Source organism: Hemicordylus capensis, chromosome 3 (genome assembly GCF_027244095.1).
Source record: "Hemicordylus capensis ecotype Gifberg chromosome 3, rHemCap1.1.pri, whole genome shotgun sequence".
Classification (NCBI taxonomy): Eukaryota; Metazoa; Chordata; class Lepidosauria; order Squamata; family Cordylidae; genus Hemicordylus; species Hemicordylus capensis.
The window spans coordinates 346,678,666-346,702,499 of NC_069659.1; the positions used below are offsets into that span (position 1 = coordinate 346,678,666).

The window sequence follows — 23,834 nt, forward strand, 5'->3', positions numbered from 1 at the left end:
CTGTTCTGGCTAAATAAATTTAGCCAGAACAACCCCATACTGGCTTCAGAGCCAAGCATTTTTTACAAGTATCATTTTAAGCATCATTGAGGTTATGAGACAAGGCTGTTAATAGGCAGTATGTTTGAATAGCTGGGTGCTCCCAGGGTGGGCATTACAAATGCACACAGCAGTTGCTGCTGCTATAGGCCATAGTTCAGGGGTAGGGAACCAGCTTTGCATACAATCCGTCAGTCTCGGGTTCAGTTTCCTGCAAGTAGATATTGGCAAGATCTCTGCCTGAAATCCTGGGCACCTGCTGCCAGCCTGTGCAGACAATATTGAGCTAGATGGATCGAGTCTGACTCAGTAGAAAGCAGCTTCATATCATCTCTCTTGTTGCTAAGCAAACAAAGATGCACCATTTAAAATGGTGATTCTCTTATATTTAGCAGCGAGCAACTGACCCTGTCCAGCCCCAGCACAGCCTCCTGTGGCTGTTGCTGGTGCCTACATGTGAGCACTGTAAGATATTCCTCTTAGGGGATGGGGCTGCTGCCCGTTCTGAGAAAACCACCTGCCTGCTTCCATGCAGAAGGTCCCAGGTTCCCTCGCTGGCATCTCCAGATAGGGCTGGGAGAGATTCCTGCCTGCAACCTTGGAAAAGCCGCTGCCAGTCTGTGTTGACAATACTGAGTTAGATGGACCAAGGGTCTCTGACTCTGTAGAAGGCAGCCTCCTCTGTTCCTATATACCTCATATTTCCTTTTAGATTGTGTGAGCCCTTTGGGGACAGGAAACTGTCTTATTTTTCTATGTGAACCACTTTGAGAACCTTAGTTGCAAAGCGGCCTATATATAGTCATTGTGGTGGTAACAGCCAGTATAAAACACTACAGAAGGTGATTTCATCATGTGTTGGATTTCCTCACATCCACCCCTGATAGCCAATGATGTAGAGAGGGCAGAGAAACAGGCAGTGCCAAGGGGCAGCCCTTGTATTCTTCTAGAAGTTAGCAGTGAGAGGGGAGAAAGAGACATGAAGCAACCACTCTGTTTCTCTTGCAGTCCTGTCTCCTTCGTATCTGCAGACTGTTATGCTTTTGTAATGATTCCTGATGTACAAGGGAGTGAGTGGGCTTGCCAGCATTTTAAACTGGCCCCTCTAATATAATGGAGCTTACTGCTGCTGCTTCTACTACTACTACTACTACTACTACTACTACTACTAATAATAATAATAATAATAATATACAAGTTTAAAACAAGTTAAAATAATCGACATACCTATACCAGGTGACAGCAGAATAGAAGAAAAAGAAATAGAAAAAAATAACAAAATGCAAAGATCTACAAATTGAAACTGAAAGGCTGTGGCAGAAGAAGACTAAAATAATCCCAGTAGTAATTGGCGCCCTAGGTGCAATTCTAAAACAACTTGAAGAGCACCTCACCACCATAGGGGCCACAGAAAATCACCATCAGCCCATTACAAAAAGCAGCTTTACTGGGAACAGCCTATATTCTGAGACGATATCTATAATAATAACAACAGTATTGACAATAAAATTCTGGCATCCCAAGTCCTTGGGAAAGACTCGATGTCTGGATCAAACAAACCAGTCACTAACACCTGTCTGACTGTGTAAACAAGAAATAATATACCAGTTTTCAACAAAAGTTTCCAATCTGGTGTGCATAGATAGATAGATAGATAGATAGATAGATAGATAGACAGACAGATGGTTTTCTGCCCGCAAAGAGTTCACCATTTAAGAAGAAACACAAGGGAAACACCAGAAACAACCACCTGAGGGATGCTGTGCTGTGACTGGATAGAGCCAGTTGCGCTCCCCCACCTTACTTACTTACTTACTTACTTATTTCAATTTCTCTACCGCCCTTCCAAAATTGGCTCAGGGCAGTTTACACAGAGAAATAACAAATAAATAAATAAGATGGATCCCTGTCCCCAAAGGGCTCACAATCTAAAATTATAAAAGAATAAAAGGTGCCTCTTTGCTCAGTTGGCAGGGGTTTAACAGCCTTCATTCTGACTTGCAGCAATTTGCAGGCACTCAGATTTCATTCCAAGCCCAGAAGAAAATCACCTGCTCATTCCTGCACAGCAAGCTGCCATTAGAGATGGAAGAGAGAGCCAGGATGGCTCCCCGCCACCCCCCCGTGGTCTCTTTCATGTTGACATCAGGAGTGAGGCCACACGCTTCCTCGGTCTCTCACAGAACCATACGGAGCTGCCTTCTGCCGATTCGGAGCATCAGTCCATCTCGCTCAGCATTGTCTACTACTACCCTGACTGGCAGTGGCTCTCCAGGAGACCGGAGCCTTTCCCAGCCCTTCCTGGGGATGCTGCCAGGGACTGAACCTGGGACCTTCTTCATTCGAAGCCGATGCTCTGCCACTGAGCTATGGATCCCTCTCTTAAGGCGAATGTCTTACAGCAAACACCCTTCACACGTCGTCACCCATTCGAAGGCAAGCCAAGGCAAGCCCTGCTTAGCAAAGGGGGAAATTCATGCTTGCTCCCACAAGACTGGCTCTCCTCACCAGCGGCACACTCTGCATGGCACACTTTCTTTGTGTGCCGCACAGAATCACCTTGCGTGCCACCCTTGGCACGCAAGCCAGGAGTTGCTGACCCCTGCACTAGATTTAGCCTAGTCTATCGTGCCTATAGTCTTGGAGTCCTAAGTTTCTAGTTCTTAAGGACTGTTTTAACAATGAAAGCAGAGAGGATGCTCCGTTCTGTGCCTGGTATTAATTTCTACATGTTCACAGTACAGTCGCAGAAAACACACACACACACACACACACACACACACACACACACGCTTACCATCCCTTTAGATCTTTTCTGACCCCTTTCCATTTTGCCTGCATTTCCCTAGAGCTGCAAGCGCCCAACACTGTGATACAAATTAGATCTTACCAGAGCTGGAAGCAGTTGCTATGGCTGCTGCTGGCACATTCATGCCGGTGGTCTTGTGCATCCTCTCTCTCAGCCAGAAAAACAGCTGCCGCGCACGGTGTAGTTGCAAAGGATTCATCCCCACCCCAGTAAATGGAAAGCCACTCAGCTCACAGCCCTGGAGTGGAAGAAGGGAGCAGCAGCAGGCACTGGGTTTCCCTTGGCAACTGCCTGTTCTACATAACTCACCATCATGCCCATGAAGCCTGTGTCAGAAGATTTTAAGATCTGGATCAGCACTCGAAAAGCCGTGGGCTAACCACTGCTTAAGCCCTGAGATGCTAGAGTTATGCTGGGAATGCCTAAATGACTTGTCAAGTAAGAAATTCAGAGGAGGACCTATGCTACTGGATTGCATAGCTCAAGCCTGAAAATCGGGAGAATCTTTTTAAATGTATCCAGCCAGGCTCACCTTGCAAATTTATTTATTTTTATTTATTGTTCACATTTTATACCCCACCCGCTCTTCCTCCAAGGAGCCCAGAGCGGTGTACTACATACTTAGGTTTCTCCTCACAACAACCCTGTGAAGTAGCTTAGTCTGAGAGAGAAGTGACTGGCCCAGAGTCACCCAGCAAGTATCATGGCTGAATGGGGATTTGAACTCGGGACTCCCCGGTCCTAGTCCAGCACTCTAACAACTACACCATGCTGGCATGCAGATAGGAACATAGGAAACTGCCATATACTGAGTCAGACCATTGGTCTATCTAGCTCAGAATTGTCTTCACAGACTGGCAGCGGCTTCTCCAAGGTTGCAGGCAGGAATCTCTCTCAGCCCTATCTTGGAGATGCTGCCAGGGAGGGAACTTGGAACCTTCTGCTCTTCCCAGAGCAGCTCCATCCCCTGAGGGGAATATCTTGCAGTGCTCACACATCAAGTCTCCCATTCAGATGCAACCAGGGCAGACCCTGCTTAGCTATGGGGACAAGTCATGCTTGCCTACAAGACCAGCTCTCCCAGATCTGGGACCCCATGGGCAAAAGAGCAGCCTGGCAGAGGGGAATGGTTTCAGGAGAAGGATTAAGCATCCCCTCCCCTCCTCTCTATTGCAAATTGAACCCTTGTGACAGTAAGGAAGAAGCAACTGCCTGGCTAAGGTTGTATTTGGCTGCATTATAATAATTTAGCAAGACTAAAACCATCTCTCTGGTTCTGTTTGTGGAACTTATAAATCTCACTGGGGTTCAAGCGTGTGTGGTAAACTCAGCTGTACAGATCTTAAATGACACAAGCCCTGGACAGATCTTAACATTTTCACCAAAAAGGGTCACAACCTTCACCTCAGGGGGGCAGGGAGGATGGAGGTCAGAGGTGGCTGGAGGCATTGAAGTGCCCCAGCAATAGAGTGGCTTTATTCAACCTTCCCAAATCTGGGTGGCCTAATCTGCATATAATGCAAATTATGAGGACCTAATTTGCATTTTATTTATTTGACAGATTTGTATACTTTCCCCTTCTTCTCTGCCCTCCCATGTGATCAGATCCAGAGTAAAATCCGGGCAATCCGGGCAATCCGGGCAGTGCATTTCAAATCCATGTAAATCTGGGTGGAATTTAGCAGCCAGGTGCAGGAGCCAAAATCCGGGGGCTACCCTAAATTCCGGAGGGTATGGAGACATAAACCCCATTTATTATTAAGTAACCAGTGGGGAAGCAACTTGCCTAGGGAGCAAGAGGTTGTCGGTTCAAATCCCAGCTGGTATGTTTCCCAGATGATGGGAAACACCTATATCGGGCAGCAGTGATATAGGAAGATGCTGAAAGGCATCATCTCATACTACGCGGGAGGAGGCAATGGTAAACCACTCCTGTATTCTACCAAAGACAACCACAGAGCTCTGTGGTAGCCAGGAGTCGTTACTGACTCGACAACACAACTTTACCTTTAACCACAACAAATGCTCTTAAGTTACAGCATTTGGCAATATAATCGCGAATATATCCAACAGAGTGGGCCATTGAATTTTACTGCGAATTTTGCCTTCCCCAGGCTGAAATCTCTGTTATCCATGAGCAAAACGCCAACCTAAGTACTTTAGGTTGTTTAAAATAGGTTAGGTTGCATGCTTTTTCCTTCCTGTAGAGCAAGGGTTCCCAACTCTGGGAACCAGATGTTGCTGGACTACAACCCCCATCATCCCCAGCTACAGTGGCTGGATGATGAGAGTTGTAGTCCAGAAACATCTGGCAGTCAAGGTTGGGGACCAGAGTTGCAGAGCAACCACCTTTTCTTATTGGCTGTGTTCTCGTACTTTTAACAGCAACCCAAAATGCCAGGACAATAGTCACTAGCCAACTTAAAGGTGCAAGGAGCATAGGAACACATAGGAAGCTGCCTTATACCGAGTCACACCATTGGTCCATTTAGCTCAGTATTGTCTACACTGACTGGCAGCAGCACGCCAAGGTTTCAGGCAGGAGTTTTCCCCAGCCCTACCTAGAGATGACCTGGAATGAATCCAGGGCCTTCTGCATGCAAGCAGATGCCCTTCCAATGAGCTACAGCCTCATCCCCTAAACTTATAGTGCTTACATGTAGTCACCCATCCAAATGCAAACCAAGGCAGAACCTGCTTAGCCAAGGGGACAATTCATGCTCACTACCACCAGACCAGCTCTCCTCCACATCCTGGTTTTTCTCTCTCTTCAAATTAACACCCTACTAACTCTTCTACAGTGTGCCTGATGAACATAAAATGTCTCTTGTCTTTTGAGACATAAGCTCAGATCAGATGGGACGATGACTCAGCATCTGAAGTTGCGATGAGTCACTGCTTTGAGATGACGGATTTAACTGAGATCATTGTTTACTCTCAGTACCAGCAGTGATTGGGTGGTGCTGGAACCTACATTGTAGGGCTTTGCTCCTGGGTTGAGAAGAAATAACTGATGCATAAAACAAGATCTTAGGAGACCCAAGCAGATCTGGGGTGCACAGATGCAGCACAGTTAATAAAAACTGTCAAGCCCGTGTTTATACTGCAAAGAATAACCACTAATCAAAAAGCGAGGAAGTGTGCATATACTGTGAGCAAGGTGTAACTTGGCGCAAAATTGCACAAACCTGCTTACAGAAGCAAAGGGAAACAATAGCTCAGCTGTACTTAAAAGACTGTAAACAATGGTGGTATTCAGGTGCAACCTTGCAATTTCCAAGCGAAGACGTTTTAAAGATAGCACTGGTCTGTCCCCCAAACAAATGGAGCTTTTTCTGCCCAGTAAAACAAACAAACACACAAACAGTTCTGCAGGCTTTAAGTCAGACCAAATGGCTGTTTAGGCTAGCATCCCGCTTCCCACAGTGGCCGAACAGATGCCAATGAGCAAAGCCAGCACTCTTGGCCTTTCAAAGTATGGCCACTGTTCAAAACTGGTTGCTGACCCAGGAGGTTGCCCACTCCAACGGAAGCTATTCTTGCAGATGTTTTTCCTAATATTTCTTCCCTATATTTTTCAGTGACAAGACAGGCAATCTCAAACTGGGGTCCCTAGATGTTGCTGGACTACAACTCCCGTCATCCACAGTCACAATGGCCTTTGACCATTGTGGATGGGGATGATGGGAGTTGTAGTTCAGTGACATCTGGGGACCCAAGTTTGAGACCCTCTGTATCAAGGATCTTAACTTTAATTCCAACCAATTTTCTTACCAAAAAGTCTTGGAAAGTCAGTATTAATGATGCCGAACCACTGCAAAAAACCCAAAAAAACCTCAACTGCCCAAGAACAAATGTGTGGTAAAATAGCCCTGGGTGTTAATTGCAACTGATGGTTATTTTTCTCATCTCTGCAATCTGTGCAGGGAAGAGCAACTGGGTTTTTTCTTAATAATAGCTTCACACCCACCCATTCACCAAAGAGAAAGGGGCAAAAATAAACACCAGTAAATGAAGTGAGAGGGTTCTCCTCCTCGATGCTGGCAAGGAGAAAGGAAGGATGAAACGATGGCTGTTATTTTTAAGAATACTATGTCTGTAGAGAAGGGGAAAAAAGAATTCACAGATGCCTCTGCAGGCACCAGATTCCTTGCTTGACTGCCAAGTTTGTCCTTCTGCCAGTTGCCTGGATCTGTGTGTCAGCCCTTCTTACCCAAGTTTTGATTTTGAAAATGTTATCCCTGAGTGAGATCAGGGGTCAGACTCTACTAGATCAGGGCTGCACAACTTCAGCCCTCCAGCTGTTTTTGAACTACAACTCCCATCATCCACAGTGGCCAATCATCTGGGATGATGGGAGTTGTGGTCCAACGCCTTCAGGAGGGCTGAGATTGTGCAGCCCTCAAGGATGGCCAATCCTCCCCAGCTGTTGTTGGAAGGCAGCTCCCATCATCCCCTGCTGCAATGGGCTGGGGATCATGGGAGCTGTAGTTCAAGAACCCCTGGAAAGCTTAGGTTGGTCAGCCCTGTCCTAGATTAGGCAGATCCCCATGAGGTCCTTATGTTCCACCACTAGGGATGGAACTGAAAAGTAAACAAAGGAAAGAAGGTTGCCAGCTCTCAGGGTTTGACCTAAAGTTTCAGAGTTCTACCATATTTAGCACTTACATTTATATACCACTCTATAGCCGGAGCTCTCTAAGCGGTTTACAATGATTTAGCATATTGCCCCCAACATTCTGGGTACTCATTTTACCGACCTCGGAAGGATGGAAGGCTGAGTCAACCTTGAGCCCCTGGTCAGGATCGAACTTGTAACCTTCTGGTTACAGGGTGGCAGTTTTACCACTGCGCTACCAGGGGCTGAATAGAAGACAACTTCAAATTGAAGACAACCCCCTTAAATACAAGTCATATCTGGATATAATATATTTATCCCCAAAGGAAGAGGATTCTGAATTTAAGATGAACCCCCAATTTCTAACGTCAAGGCACGTGGAAGAAAACTAGTCTTGGATTCAGGCAAATACAGGATCTTCTTTCTCAGGGGCTGCAGGAGGAGTAAGAACCAAGGGGGCAGGCTATTGTGCTTGACTTAATGAGAGCTCTTGTTATTAGGGTCACCTCAAGCTCCACCCTGAGTCACCAGGAACAGCCAGGCTCTGTCCCTTGCTCACAGTAGGCTCCACTCATCGGATCAGGTCCCACCCCCATCTTATGAGACCCCACCCCTTTAACTCACAGGCTCCACTCTTGATCCTCAGGGGATCTTGCAACCACACAGACGGAAATGACGAGTCATGCTTGGAACAAAGGCAGAACCTGGAGAACAGACTCCAAAGCCAACATTGTTGTGGGCTCAAGTACAATGGCCTATAGGAAGCTGGGCTGCCTCATGCTGAGTCATACCATTGGTTCCATCTCGCTCAGCACAGACTACACTGACTGGCAGCCACTCTCCAGGGCTTCAGGCAGGAATCTTTCCCAGCCCTAACTAGAGATGCTGCCAAGGATTGAACCTGAGACCTTCTGCATGCAAAGCAGATGCTCTCCCAGTCAGCGGCAGCCCCTCCCCAGTACTAGTTACGTGCCTGACCATGTTTCATTCATTGACTGAACCTGTAAAATAAAGGACAGTTAAGCCCTCTTCACACATAACAGCAAACCGCGGGTCCAAAGGACCCACAGTTCGCCTCCATCCCCACGTGCTCCCAGATGATCACAGTCCCAGTCTGGGAGCCGGAAACGGGGGCAGGACTGGCTGGGCGGGCTTCCTCAGACACTGGAAAGACAGCCTGCGCCAGCCAATGGGAAGGAAGCCCGTGAGAGGAGCTTCCTCCGTTAACTACAGTTTGGGATAAAATCCCAATCCAGACAACACGGAGGAGGGAATGGACCCTCAGTTGGGCGACACTGCAGACCAAGGGTTCATTCCGAAGTTTGGTGGCGAAATTGTAACCACGGTTGGTCTGGGAACCATGGTTCTGATTATTCGGATGACACGGTGGGCAAACCTGAGTTCTCCTCGGGTTCCCCGTTATGTCTGAAGGCTGCCTATGTAACTAACTCGGCATCAGGAAGGATGCTGTGAAAGGATGCCCAGTGAAATAGGATGGAGGAAGCCTTTTGCCTTCCCCTACAGTGGAGGCGATAAACTAAAAGGCTGAATCAGACCTGCTGTGCAAGTTTATTTCACCTCAGTCCCCACCCCCAGTTGAACGAGCCACATGTAAATGACCCAATGGAGTTGGGCACATTGCATGTTCAGAAGCTGGCCATTCTCACCCATGACATGTCACCTGGCTGGCTTCGGAATGGAGAGCTCTTGGCTTCCCTTTGATGTACCTCCTTTTCGTCTGTGGCAAAAGTAGAACTAGAGTGGAGTGGTGAGGGGTGCGTGCCCTGAGCACAACCAAGATGGGGTACAAAATGGGCGCCCAAGGTTATGAATACATCAACAGTTATTAAGATAATGTTGAATTTAAGCGGATTCCTGTGGGAAAGCTGGGCAGCATCCGATTCGGTAAACATCGGAGTCAGTGGACATTCCACTCATTTGAGTTACATTGGGGCAGTGTGGGTGATTTTTGGTCTCCTTAGGGAATTGTTCTTAGGCCACCTTCAGTCATCTCACTGAACCGAAGGCAACCATGCCAGAGGTTCAGGATTGTGGTCGTCTGAATGCGGGAACCTGCGGTTCTGCGAGAAAAGCAACCCAAGGTTAACAACCACAAAACCTGAATTATCACCCTCAGTTCCTCTTTGGTTTTGGTGACTAAAACTGCGATTAGAAAGCGATGACGTGTCATCTGAAGGCTGCCACTGCTTAGAACCGGAACTGAGGGCAGGGACCTCCTCCTTCTCTCCGTCCCTGATTGGCTGCTGCGGCTGTCCCTCATGAGAAGGAGGAAGCCCGCAGAGGCAGTCCCCCCTCCTCCAGTCTCCTAGACTCCAGATCAGATTGTCTGGGAGTGCAGCAGGGGGAATAGGGGCAAATCGCAGGGCCACTGGACCCACGGAGCACGGTACGTAGGGCACTTTATTTCGTTTTTTTCACCATTGGACCTGCCGTTTCCCATTATGTGCTAAGGCAGCCTTAAGATTTCTGTGAAACCAGTGTATCTGTGGCCCTTCTGCCATCCCTTGTCTAAATACCAATTGCAGGGGAGCAACAGCAAGAGGGAGAGAGGGCATGCCCTCACCTCTTGCCTGTGGGCTTCTTAGAGGCATCTGGTGGGCCACTGTGGGAAACAGGATGCTGGACTAGATGGGCTTCCTTGGGCCTGATCCAGCAGGGCTGTTCTTCTGTTCTTACCTCAAGTCTGCCAGGAACTCCCTGTCATCCACAGGTGATCCCATTATAATTATTATTTATTACTGATTTATTTGATTTATATACCGCCCTTCCAAAAATGGCTCAGGGCAGTTATGCATTCATAAGGACCACAACACTTCCAGCTCTTTTGGAAATACAGGTGGACCTCCTCGCTATACGCAGTACCTTCACCTCTTGCCTGCAGTTCCACGTATCCACAGTTGGGCAATTGACACCCAACCTCAGTATATGCAAACAAAAAGAGTCGATTTCCACCTATCCACAGTTTCGAGGTGACCGGGAATGACCGCCAAGATCATTTATGGCCACCATTTTGAGGAAAGGAGCCATTTTGTGGCTCATTTTAAAAATACGCACACACATTTTTCTGTGATTTTTCATGGGAAAATGGTGGCTTTGGGTCTTTCGGGGTAGGGGTGTTCCTGGACACCTGGAGACCCTCAGAGCACAGTAGGGCACTTGATTTTGACCCCCCCTGCTATTTTTCACCATTTCCCATCCTTTTCTCCAGCAACCAGGAACCTACCCACCCCCCGATTCCCATTGCCTTAATGCCTCATTATCCATGGTTCCGTTATTCATGGTTGCAGTGGAGAATGGAACCCCTGCAGATAACGACCACTTTTAGATATAAGATGTAATAATGCATACTCAAGATCACTTGCTGCAGATTCATCATGCCTTAATTGTTAAGAGATCTTGAGTCTGCACCACAAAAGACTGAAGGTCAGTTCCTACTCCTGATCTTAGCAAGTGGCCATCACTGCACCATGTGGCAGTGAATTCTATGCAATTACAGAATTGCTGGGAGGGATGGGGCCTGTGATAGATATGATGAAATGTGCGCTTGTAAAATTGCGCTTTCCACTACTCTGAAATGGCCTTTTCAAACACATCACATCAGCCACTATAAGGTGCTCTTTTTCCTGACCTTTATAAGCTGGTGCTGATTCAGCTATAACATGATTCATGGCCGAATGTGTTATTTAGGCAAAAAGAGGGGGGGGGGACACAATATGTGTATTATTAGAGCACTATTTAAAAATGCAAGCGACTGGTCCAGACAAAGGGGGAAAGAAAGACTTTGCAAAATAAATGCCTTCCGTTCTTGCATAAAATGTGTGCCTTTTCCACATTGTATCTCAGATGAGCCCTTGCTGATACCGGAAAACATCAGCTCATGATATTTATGACTGTTATGAGGATGAGACTGAGGACCGCCCCACCCCACACCCAATTAACATGAGGACTGAGTTCAGTAAACAAAGAAAATTCCTGGTCAGTCTCCTCTGACAGCCTCGGAGGACACAATCTCAGGTTAGCAATCACTTTTCAGGTGCCTGAAAACCAGGCACTAGCGTTTAGCGCATCGGACTAGAATGGTGGAGATCCAGGTTCAAATCCCCACTCAGCTTATGGGTGACCTGAGACCACAGTTCTGTTCTACCTTACAGTGTTGTTGTTATTATTATTATTATTATTTATTTGATTTGTATACCGCCCTTCCAAAATGGCTCAAGGCGGTTTACAATTAAAACACACTACTAAAACAGTACAGAGCTAAAACAAATTTAAAACAACAACATAACAATTAACAATTTAAAAACATTTTAAAACAACAATTAAATAATTACAGTGATTAAAAACCCTGAAATTGGGTTTTGAATTTTAAAATAAACCAGATATTAAAGCCCCCACAATTTAGGAAGCTGGGAAAGCTTGGGTGAAAATAAGGGTTTTCAGGTGTTTTTTGAAAATTGCCAGAGATGGGGAGGATCATATCTCAGCAGGGAGCGCATTCCACAATCTCGGGGCAGCAGCCGAGAAGGCCCGTTTCTGTGTAGCCACCAAACGAGCTGGTGGTAACTGGAGATGGATCTCCTGAGATGACCTCAATGGGTGGTGGGGCTCATAACGAAGAAGACGCTCTATTAGGTACCCAGGGCCTAAGCCGTTTAGGGCTTTGTAAGTTATAACTAGCACTTTGCATTTTGTCCGGAAACCTATTGGCAGCCAGTGTAACTCCATCGGTAAAAGAGTAACATGGTCTCTCTGAGATGACCCAGAGACCAACCTGGCTGCCGCATTCTGAACCAACTGAAGTTTCCGGATTATGTACAAAGGCAGCCCCACGTAGAGTGCATTACAAAAGTCAAGTCTGGAGGTTACCAACAGATATACCACTGTTTTGAGGGCATTGATCTCGAGAAATGGGCGCAGCTGGTGTATCAGCCAGAGCTTATAGAAAGCACCCCTGGCCACCGCCTCAACCTGAGAAACCAGGGAGAGGTGTGAATCCAGAAGTACTCCCAGACTGCAAACCTGTTCCTTTTGGGGAAGTGTGACCCCATCTAGAACAGGCAGATCAAAATTGTCTCTAGAGTTCTGACTCCGCACAATAAGTACCTCCGTCTTATCTGGATTCAGCTTCAGTTTATTCTCCCTCATCCAGCCCATTACTGCTTCCAGACAGGCATTTAGGGAGGATATGGCAACTCCTGAAGAAGTTGACATGGAGAAGTAGATCTGGGTGTCATCAGCGTACTGGTAACACCCAGCTCCAAATCCCCTGATGATCTCTCCCAGCAGTTTCATGTAGATGTTAAAAAGCACTGGAGAAAGTACGGAGCCTGAGGGACACCATACTTAAGCTCAGATTTCAAAGAGCAACTATCTCCATTCGACACCATCTGGAATCTATCCGAGAGGTAGGAGCAGAACCACTATAAAACAGTGCCTCCCACCCCCAACACCCTCAGACATTCCAGAAGGATACAATGGTCGATAGTATCAAAAGCCGCGGAGAGATCCAAAAGGACCAACAGAGTCACACTTCCTGCATCAATTGCCAATTGGAGATCATCCATCAGGCCAACCAAGGCAGTCTCCACCCCATAGCACGCCCAAAGACCAGTTTGAAATGGGTCTAGATAATCAGTTTCTTCCAAGACCGCCTGGAGCTGAGAGGCCACCACCCTCTCAATTATCTTGCCCAGCCATGGGAGGTTGGAAACAGGCCTATAATTGCTCAACTCTGAGGGATCTAATGCAGGCTTCTTTAGAAGAAGTCTAATGATTGCCTCCTTAAGACAAGGAGGCATCCTGCCCTCCCTGAGAGAGGCATTTATGATATCCACCAGGCTGTTTACAACAACCTCCCTGCTAGATAGAACAAGCCATGTTGGACAAGGGTCAAGAGAACAAGTGGTAGGCCTCACCGATCCAAGCAGCTTGTCCACATCCTCAGGAGTCACAAACTGAAACCGATCCAGTCGAATCACATAAGAGGAGTTGTTGGGCACCTCCAGCTCAGACATCAAATTAATTGTGGAGTCTCCAACTAGGTCAGCCCGAATCCAAGAGATTTTATCTGTGAAAAACTCTTTAAACACATCACAGCGGGTAACCAATGACTCCAAATTCTGGTTCAAGGGGGGTGGGGCAGATACTAATCCCCTCACAACCCTGAACAACTCCGCTGGACGTGAATTTGCAAAGGCAATACGGGCAGAAAAGAACTGCCTCTTTGCCACACGTATTGCCTGAGCATAGATCTTTAGATGTGCTCTATGTCGCAGTCTGTCAGATTCGAGTTGAGTCTTCCTCCACTTGCGCTCCAGTCACCTACCTTGCTGTTTCAGCCCCCGTAGATCTTCTGTATACCAAGAGGCCAATTTTGAATTGGGTCGGAGGGGACGCTTGGGAGTAATCATGTCTACTGCCCTGGTGAGCAAGTTGTTCCAATTCTCAACCAGGGCATCGACAGGATCACCAGCAAAGCCAACATTAAATCCCTCCAAGGCTTCTTGGAATCTTAATGGATCCAAGCTTTGGAGGGATTTAATGTTGGCTTTGCTGGTGATCCTGTTGATGCCCTGGTTGAGAATTGTTGTGAGGATAAAGGCGGGTGGAAGGAAGAAGACCATATGTGCTGCCTTGCATGCCTTGGAGAAACAGTGGGTTCAAAACATTTTAAGTATTCCCATTGTCCTTGTAGGGCAAAGCAAATGTCCTGGAGAAGCCCTACTATTCCACAAAGGTGTGCACTGGAGTATTATTATTATTATTATTATTATTATTATTATTAATTCGATTTCTATACCGCCCTTCCAAAAATGGCTCAGGGCGGTTTACAAAGAGAAATAAAACAAATAAGATGGCTCCCTGTCCCCAAAAGGCTCACATTCTAAAAAGAAACATAGAACACATACCAGCAACAGTCACTGGAAGTACTGTGCTGGGGGTGGATAGGGCCAGTTACTCTCCCCCTGCTAAATAAAGAGAATCACCACGGTAAAAGGTGCCTCTTTGCCCAGTTAGCAGGGGAATCCATGCACCGGCCAGATAAGATACACCATAGATGCTGGTGGGCAGGATTTAAGGTGGGTAGGCCTTCGGCCATGTGACTGGGGATGATGGGAGTTGTAGTTCGACAACTTCTGGGGACTCAGATTTGAGAACCGCTGCCTTAATGGCTTGGGACCTGAGTATCTGACGGATCACCTTCTCTCTCTGAGTGTTCCTGTCCTCTGAAGTTAGGTGCATGGGTGGCCACCAGAGAGAGGGCCTTTTCCATGGTGACACCCAGACTGGAACTTGCTCTTCCAAAATGTGCACCCTGGCACCACCTTTATTATCTTTTTGGCATCAGGCAAAATCTGCCCTGTTGTTCTGGGTTTATAATGGCTTTTAATACATTTCTAGCACTTTAATTAATTAAGTAATTAAATTGCAGATATTTATATACTACCTTTAAAAACCCAAAAAAGTTCTCAAAGCAGTTGACATAGAAAAAGAAATAAGTGGGTTCCTTGCCCCAAAAGGGCTCATGGGCTGGGAACTCCTGTGTTACACTAAATTCACTTTTCCCTTGTTCTTACTGTGCTCTGCATAAGACAGAAGATTGTAAAGATTCTTCGATAAAAAGCCTGAAAATCCTACTTTCCCCACTGGGTTACTGTCTTTCATTAACACTGAGTAAGTTGTGACCTTGAGAAAAACAGTCAGCTGCGTCAAGATAATGAATATATTTCCTTACCAGTCAAGGGTGGCATGGAGAGTCATTAATGTTTGATAAATACTTTTCATCTTTCATCCCAAGAGGCCTAATGTGTTATTTATAAGGGTCAAAGTAACTCCATGAATATTTTTTAATTTAATTTTATTTATTTATTTATTTAGACCAGGGGCACACAATCTTGGGTCCTCAGATGTTGCTGAACCACAAGTGATCTTTGGCCATTGTGGCTGGGGATGATGGGAGTTGTAGTCCAACAACATCTGGGGACCCAAGGTTAGGAACTCCTGATTTAGAATACTTATGTACTGCTTTTAAACAAAAAAGTTCTCAAAGCATTTTACACAACAAAAGGAGTAAGCAAATGGTTAACAAAGGAACACAGAATGCTGCCTTATACTGAGTCAGACCACTGGTCCATCTAGCTCAGTATTGTCTACACAGACTGGCAGCGGCTTCTCCAAGCTTGCAGGCAGGAATCTCTCCCAGCCCTATCTTGGAGATGCCATGGAGGGAACATGGAGTCTTCTGCATGCAAGCATGCAGGTGCTCTTCCCAGAACTGCCCCATCCCCTAAGGGGAATACCCTACAGGGCTCATACATGAAGTCTCCCATTCAAATGCAAACCGGGATAGGTCCTGCTTAGCAAAAGGGACAAGTCATGCTTGTTACCACAAGACCAGCTCTTCTCGGTTCTAAGTTCCAAAGAGGCTTTACAATCTAAAAATAATCACAAGAGGGAAACCAGCAACAGCCACTGGAGAGCTCCTGTGCTAGGCTGAACAAGGATAGTTGCTTCCCTCTGCAAAATATAAGAGAGCTATCAACACCGACTCGACGGCACAACTTTACCTTTTACCTCTTTAAAGGAGTCTTTTTGCCCAGTTTGCAGGGAGTTAAATATCATGTTTATGTACTAAGCTAAGGCCACTCTGTTAAAATATCACCACAGAACAATGGGCTTATGATTGGTAGAGCACACAGCTTGCACACAGGAGGTCCCAGCTTCAATCCTTAGAGTCTCTCATTAAAATAATCTGGAAAGACATGTACTTCAGACTCTTGGGGGTCTTTTGCGTGCCAGAGCAGACAGCACTGGGCTAGACAGGCAAATGTCTTAACTCAGTAGGTTAACTCCGCTTTCTTATGTTCATAACCAAAAACCATTCTGCTGCAAAGTGATCCATTTCCATACCAAGAAAAGTGGAATTCTGCAATCTGCATAAATTACACCAGGTAAAGGCATTTGCATCGTTCTGTTGTTTTAAAAAATCCAGCAAGGGGAAGAGGGCAGTACAAGAATGTATTTTCACTAGGGTTGTCCACTACTTAAATAATTAAAGAAAGGTTTTGTTGATTCGGCATCTCTCAATTAATTGACCAACTGTTTAATTAATGGTTTTCAAACTTTCTGCCCCCAGAGAACTCTTTCCAAAATGATTTGTCTGCTGAGGAACTGCTGAGTTTTGCAGATTCTGAGGCATGTCCCAGAGTGCTCAGTTCATGCGCATCACCATCTGAGCCTGTTGAACCTCCTAGGAGCCTCAGGTGAACTCTAGAGTATACCACACTGAAGGGGGAAACAAGGCGTAGTAGGCAAGATGCCTGCTAGGAAACCTCCCCCCATGACAGATCTTCTCACTGAGGAACCCCATGGGTACCTCAGAAAACAGCTAACCCCCCCTAAACAAATCAATTCATCTTAATTCTAATACAGTTGTTTTTATTTTGCTTTTGCCAGTTACTAAGACCTTAATATAATACCTCTTTCTGAGATATTAAAAGAAGTGTGAGGAAGCTTGCTATTTGGTAATCCAAACTATCACTTATGCTTTAGTCAGTTATTCAAATTTTCCACTTCCAGTTACAGTAACTTTCATCTACACCAGTTAAAATGGGCCATCCCTGATTAATCAGCTAAGCTTCTGTTAATCTACAGACTCAGCCAATTAAATCCTGCAGGCCTGGTTTTCACAGAAGCATTAGATTCTTGCTGAGGGACAGTTGTTAGGTTTCAGCCCTACAAGAAGTGCTATATATGGCATATATAGATTGGGTGGGCATATATATATATATAATGCCTCTCTTTCTGTGCCGCCCTTTATTTTCCCAGTATCAGTATAGAAACATAGGAAGCTGCCGTATACTGAGTCAGACCTTTGCTCTATCTGGCTCAGTATTGTCTACACAGACTGGCAGCGGCTTCTCCAAGGTTGTAGGCAGGAATCTCTATCAGCCCTATCTTGGAGAAGTCAGGGAGGGAACTTGAAACCTTCTACTCTTCCCAGAGCGGCTCCATCCCCTGAGGGGAATATCTTACAGTGTTCACATGTGGTCTCCCATTCAAATGCAACCAGGGTGGACCCTGCTTAGCTAGAGGTACAAGTCATGCTTGCTACCACAAGACCAGCTCTCCTCCAACTTCTGTGGCCATTTTCTCTCCCTAAATGACAACAAATACACAGACAATTCAATCTAGATATGCTAGGATGTAAGTAGTCCATGGTAGATCATGTGGAAACACTGTACAAAACCCATGAGATGCATAGATAAGTACAAGGCATGACCATGGCTAAGCTGGCATACTTCAGAGGCAAGCTTGACTCTTTGGCATTCATGACATGCAACCTCTTAATCTGAAGTCTATTTATTTATGTATGTATTTATTTATCAATCAATAAATCAAATTTTTATACTGCCTGATATGCACATCTCTAGGTGGTGTACAAAATTTAAAATAATATTTAAAAATCAGCACAGATTAAAATACATGAAACAATTAATACAGTAGCATAAAACAATTTTTAAAACAAATTATTAAAATTAATTCTAATTAAAAGCCTGTGAGAACAGGTGGGTCTTGAGGGTCTTTCTGAAAACAAACAGAGAAGGAGATGCTCTTATTTCAGCAGGGAGCATATTCCAAAGCCCTGGGGCAGCCACAGAGAAAGCCTGTTCCTGGGTCGCCACCAAACAAGCCAGTGGCAACCGTAACCTGACCTCTCCAGAAGATCATAACAGGCGACGGGGCCCATGACAGTCGCATCACAAAAATTAAAATTTTCTCTTTTAAAAGTCTATTAAAATTTCTTCCATATTGGTTCTGTTTTCTAAAGGGTGATCCAACCTAATTCAATGCAATTGGTCTAAGCTTTGACTGCAAACTATGCATTTAAGGTACTCAAATACCGGGGTTCATTGTACTAACAGTGGCAGTAACGGAGCTTGCAAAAGACTCAGAAGCAGGGGCGTAGCAAGGATGGAGTGGGCCCAGAGACAAGATTTTTAAAATGCCCCCCCCCCATCACTGAAGCTCAGCACATGAAGTAAAGAAATCTTAAATGAGGCTGGATAGTGGTAACAAAAAGCATGCACGCATATATATAGTTCTGGTAGCTCCAGGTCTTGACACTCACATCAATTTCGGAGGATGAATACAACTGAAGGAAGCCCGGGTGGGTGCTCGGCTGGGGGAGTCAGTCATGTGACTTGCCTCTGGGGGCCCCCCAAGGCAGTGGGCCCCCAGACAACTGTCTCCCCTTGCCCTATTATAGTTACGCCCCTGCTCAGAAGTGAGGAGATCACAAACAATCTCTTGCTGTCCATAGAGGAGGCTAAAAAGAGTCAAAACCTGATTGAACTAGTTTGAGCTAGTTTGGCACCATGAAGAAAATGAGACACACACACCACACACACTCCAGTCGTCTTCCACTTCCCTTCCTTCCTTCCTTCCTTCCTTCCTTCCTTCCTTCTCATTGGTAAAGAAAATGCAGTTAGGATGGGAAAGTGAAGGCTGGTTCATACATGCATACCTCTTTTTCTTTTTTCTTTTTTTCCAAATTCAATTTTTATTAATTTTAACAACCGTAATATTATCATTCATTACAAATACACACAAAAAAGGTGGACTTCCCGCTCACATTTCTTCGTGAATCATCAACTATAAAATTTACCCTTGCTATAATAATAATTCAAAACATAAATTCAAACCCTTACAAACATAATTAATCTAACCAGCCTGCGATTTTTACTAAATTTCAAACCCTGCTGTCAAGTCCATAGTAGGAAAATAATTCTTTAGATACAACAAAAATGGTTTCCAATCTTCTTTAAAACATTCCAAGTTTTGATCTCTTAATAGTGCTGTAAGTTTTGCCATCTCCGCATATTCCTTAATTTTTATCAGCCAGTCTTCTTTTGAAGGCAGTTCACTGGTCTTCCATTTCTGTGCATATATAATTCTAGCCGCCGTAGAGGCATACATTAAAACTGTTAAATTAGTTGTAGAAATTGCACCTTGTGTTATTCCCAGCAGGAAGGATTCTGGCTTCTTAGGAAATGTCATTTTAAATATTTTCTTTAATTCATTATATATGCATACCTCTTTTTCAATATCCTCTTATCCTTCAAGGATTCACAGGCAACTGCCCCCACTTGAGAAATATTGCATTTGAGGTGCTGCCAGGAGATACAGGCAGCTCTTTTTGTGGCGCCTGTGTGAAACAGCCAAACCAAGTCATTGCTTGGGTTGGTGGGGGCTGCAGTCATTTAGTGCTGAACAAAGGACAAACATGTGAATTTTTTCTTGTAGAGAGAGACAATAGTGATCCCCGTTGTATTGAGAGGAGAGACTGGCCAGGCTGAGCCTCCTAGGCAAACGTTTCCTACAAATTTGCAGATTCCCCTTCAAACCGGATGGGATTCTTTAAAAGTAAAAGACATCGTGCAAGCCTCTTTATTCTACATGGTTTGAAGCAGACCCAAACCCCACAGAAATCAATGGGTATTCACCACATATGCACTTGTCTCAGTTAGGTGTGCCAGTTTCTTTTGGATCCGTAAGGGTCCAGGGGGGAATCAAACCAGGTCATCTGACAGCAGTTCCAAGAGCCTTTTAGCAGGATCCCCAGCAGCTCTTTGGTAGGGAGCTCTTGGCCTGGTCTTTGTTGTACTGCAGCGCCACCCAGATAATGGCCAGAGAGGGTACTGCAGCTCATCAGTCAGACCGAGTGATCTAGGTCTGGGTCACGAGGCCTGGTTGGCCCGATCGGAGAGTTGCATCGGCTTCATTCCTCTTTCTGATTCTGAGCAATTTGTCACTAGAGTAGGCATGCAGACTCCCTCGCCTCCTCTTCTCCAACTTCATTTTGGAACCTGTCCCTCTGCCTTGTTTCAACTATACACCTTCTTCGAGTCATTCTGACCTTCATTCACTTCATTGGACCTTGACTTCAGTCTGATCTGGACTATGTACTCCCTTCTGGTCCTTCCATCTCACCACTTGCAGTGGGTCTGACCCTTCAAGGCCCTTGGCACACCTAAAGGGCTGTTTAGGGCCCCTTAAACCAATAATTCCTTTCCTTCACTTCTCAAGCTAGGCAAATGAAGCTACTGCCCATATATGCAAGACATGTTCTATGTAGCAGGAAAACCTGGTTTGATTATGTCTGTGAGCAAGGCCTATTTTATTCTTAATTTGTTTTTACAGGTCCTAGCAATCTGAAATGCTGTACAAATAAATAAATTCTTCATAATACTATAGAAAGAGATCTGAGCCAAAATATCATACACACCCCTTATACCGTGTTTCCCCGAAAATAAGACAGTGTCTTATATTAATTTTAGCCCCCCAAAATGCACTAGGGCAATTAGCGGTACATCAGAAATTACTGCTAGGTCTTACTTTCGGGCTAGGTCTTACTTTAGGGGAAACAGGGTAGTACAGGTATGTATTACAGTGATATGTCTTTTTAACTAGACAGTAGGGTGGCAACAGTATCTTCCAATTCTGTTATATTCCCTAATAATATATGCCGGCCACGATTCCCTTTCCAACAAGCCAACAGCATTACGTGTCTTTACAAGACAATATGCATTCAGTAACCTCATTAGAGCAACATTCTGGGAGCCAGGAATAATCAATCAAGAATTCAAGGTTGGGGCTACTCCTTCACGTATTCCATCCCCACAGAAGCAGCACCGGTGGTTGAAAAGGCACACCTGCATTGGCTTTAATTTTTCAACCAGTTGCATTTTTAGTTTGAAACAATGCCGCCTATGAACATGTTGCGTTTTAGCATCTCAGCACGCCCCAAAGGCTTCCCCTTTTAGAATTCATCTACAACAAATAGGGATGCGTACACCACAATGAGGCATTCTGCAAATGCCGTATGAAGCCAGTGGAAACAGTAAGCCCCAATATTCTGAGAAATGCCCGTTGTATCAACTTTGCTTCAATGGAGCAAGCACAATTAATCCAATCCAGCAAAAATGTGGCCGCTTTGCTCAGTGGCACCGTTGCCAACCATATTTAATGCCCAGAAGATGTGCTTCCCTTTGGGGGGGGGGCCTGGGCTGTGTGCTCTGTGCTATGATGCCACTCAGCCCCCTCCTCCCCCCAGGTGTAACACTGACACACAAAAGCTTCCCAGCTTTTCGGGTGACAAGCCTGGCATCATCGCAGCCTCCCGGGAACAGATCCCAACCTCTGTATAAAAGAGGAGGAATTAAAGCACAGGACGAAAAAGGATGCTTTCCTTACCCACATGAGTGATGACCGTTGCCAGCCGCTGGGTGAGCTCCTGATGTGACATCTCTTCTTCTTTCAACCAAAAAAGCATTTCACACCGAAGAGACTGCACAGCCTCCCCCACAAAATCCCCAAGACCCACCCCCAAGATGCAGCTGGAGTGGGAGGCAGCGCAGCCACACACACAATGCATGTGCCACTCCCACGGTGCCGGATCCTTCCAGAGTAGTGCACCTTATTTTGCATTGGCCAGCTCCGGCAACGTGCTGGGCGGCGCGCTAGCCCTTCCTCCCTGCAAGGTCCTTTCCAGAGCCGTCATCCTCCACAGGCATTCTGCACATCGCCGCCTGCAAAATCTGGAGACAATTCCTTGCGCCGCTCACTCTGCTGTCACTGCTGCTGGTCCTTTCTTCCCCTCTCCCTCCCCTTTTCCAACATGAGGCAATGTTCTGCAGCCGGCTACCTAATTTCCAAGGAGACTCCGAGATGCTAATGCTCGAGGGCAGGAAAAACACATCCCAGCGCTTTAGCAGTGTTTAAAAAAAAATGTGTATGTGGTGCGGTGGAGCTGGGGGGAGCAGAACAGTTGCACAAGGAAATCCGACAATTTTAGCCTGCGAGTTCCTGAAAGCCTTTTTTTTCCTTTTTGCCTTTCTCAGGCAGAGCCATTCAGCTCTCGCTCTCTCGCACACACACACACACACACACACACACACACACACAGCTCCACCTTTGCTATTAAGAGATGTATGTGGGTTAGGGTTGCAAGGCTAATCCTTACAGAGCTTGAAGAATGAAGCAACCATTAAGTATGTTCATGGAGACACACACACACAACGCAGGCAATTTCCTTCGAACTCTCACCATGTATTTGTCAAGTAAGAAACATGTGCGCAGTGTGTCTATTTAAATCATTGTTTCCCCCCCACACACATGCACACACACACACACACACACACACACACACACACAAGTCTCTTGCAGGGAATTGTATTCTGCAACCCCTACAAAGCGGGCAAATTGGCGGCTCTCTTATACTGAGTTGGGAAAGAGCAACTGCCCCTCTTCAGCCCAGCCCAGCATCCTTTGGGGGAAGGTGTCCCTCTTTCTTCCTAGATTGTGGGCCCTTTGGGGACAAGGTGGCATTTTAAACTGCTTTGAGATGTTTGTTGTTGTCGAAGAGTGGACTATAAATAGTGGCTCACATCCAGACTTAGTAGGACTATTGGACCACTTAATTTCAATTGGACTACTCAAGAGTAATTGAGTCTGGATGTCAGCCATTAACAATAATAATGAGATTGCAAATGGGTGTCTGATGAGGGGGAAAGAGAACAAGGAAACATTCCTTTCCTTACCAACCACAGACCTTGGCTAATCCTTGGCTTTCTCTCCCCAGAATCAATCCTATTGATTCACCGCCTAAATATACACATATCAGGCGGTATATAAATATGATAAATAAATACGATAAATAAATATGTACTCCAGTGGCTGCTGCAATCTTGCAGAGGTCAATCTGTGACAAGGAGAGGGCCTTTCCACCACAGCACGTATATCTGGGGACCCCTGCAGCGTTCTCTCTAATTTTTTTCGTCTGTGTGCGGAATGAATTTTGTTCTGGGCAGCAGTATCAAGGCATTGTGTGCACATGTGCATTCAGAGTGGGGCCTTCCTGATTCAGCCTGTGTGGGATCTAAAATTCACTGAGCGGACATCAAAAAATATGAGCGTGCGCACACATGTGCATGCCTTAGCGGGAACACTGGACCCCTGTTTGAGGAACCTGGGTTTAATGGATTCAGGCCACATTTTAAAAGACTGGGCCTAGTTTGAAGAACTCCAGAATTAATACTGGTAATACAAGGCAATACCTCAGGACCCTCAATTGCAATCAGGTTATCAGGAAGCCAACATTCTTTATGGATATAAATAGAAAGTGATCAGTTACAGAAAATATACCAGGGTGACCAGCCTGAGGTTCTCCAGCTGTCGAAGACTCCATCTCCCACCATCCATAATGACAATAAATTGCTCTCCAGCTGTTGGACTACAATTCCCATCATCCAAAACCACAATAAATTGCTCTGCAGCTGGACTACA

The 23,834-nt window shown here is 45.7% G+C and overlaps 1 protein-coding gene and 1 long non-coding RNA gene across 14 annotated transcripts in view; one reads left to right on the plus strand and one right to left on the minus strand.

Moving 5' to 3' along the window:
- Positions 1 to 22,135, minus strand: part of MCF2L2 (MCF.2 cell line derived transforming sequence-like 2) — a 440,334-nt gene extending 418,199 nt beyond the window's left edge. For 11 of the 13 annotated variants that reach the window (XR_008318527.1, XR_008318525.1, XM_053304941.1 and 8 more), the window contains exon 1: positions 21,744 to 22,135. Coding sequence is in view for 10 of the 13 variants with exons in the window: in XM_053304941.1 (XP_053160916.1) it covers positions 21,744 to 21,924 (181 nt within the window). In the remaining 3 variants the exon portion in view is untranslated. Of the gene's footprint in view, positions 1 to 2,929; positions 3,027 to 21,743 lie in introns of those variants that run through there. The other 2 variants (XM_053304949.1, XM_053304947.1) reach the window with 2 other exon arrangements.
- On the plus strand, positions 9,793 to 20,783 carry LOC128349064 (uncharacterized). Its single transcript, XR_008318530.1, has 3 exons — positions 9,793 to 9,873; positions 11,331 to 11,501; positions 20,691 to 20,783. It is a non-coding gene; the product is annotated as an uncharacterized LOC128349064 (long non-coding RNA).
- Positions 22,136 to 23,834: the final 1,699 nt, after the last annotated feature.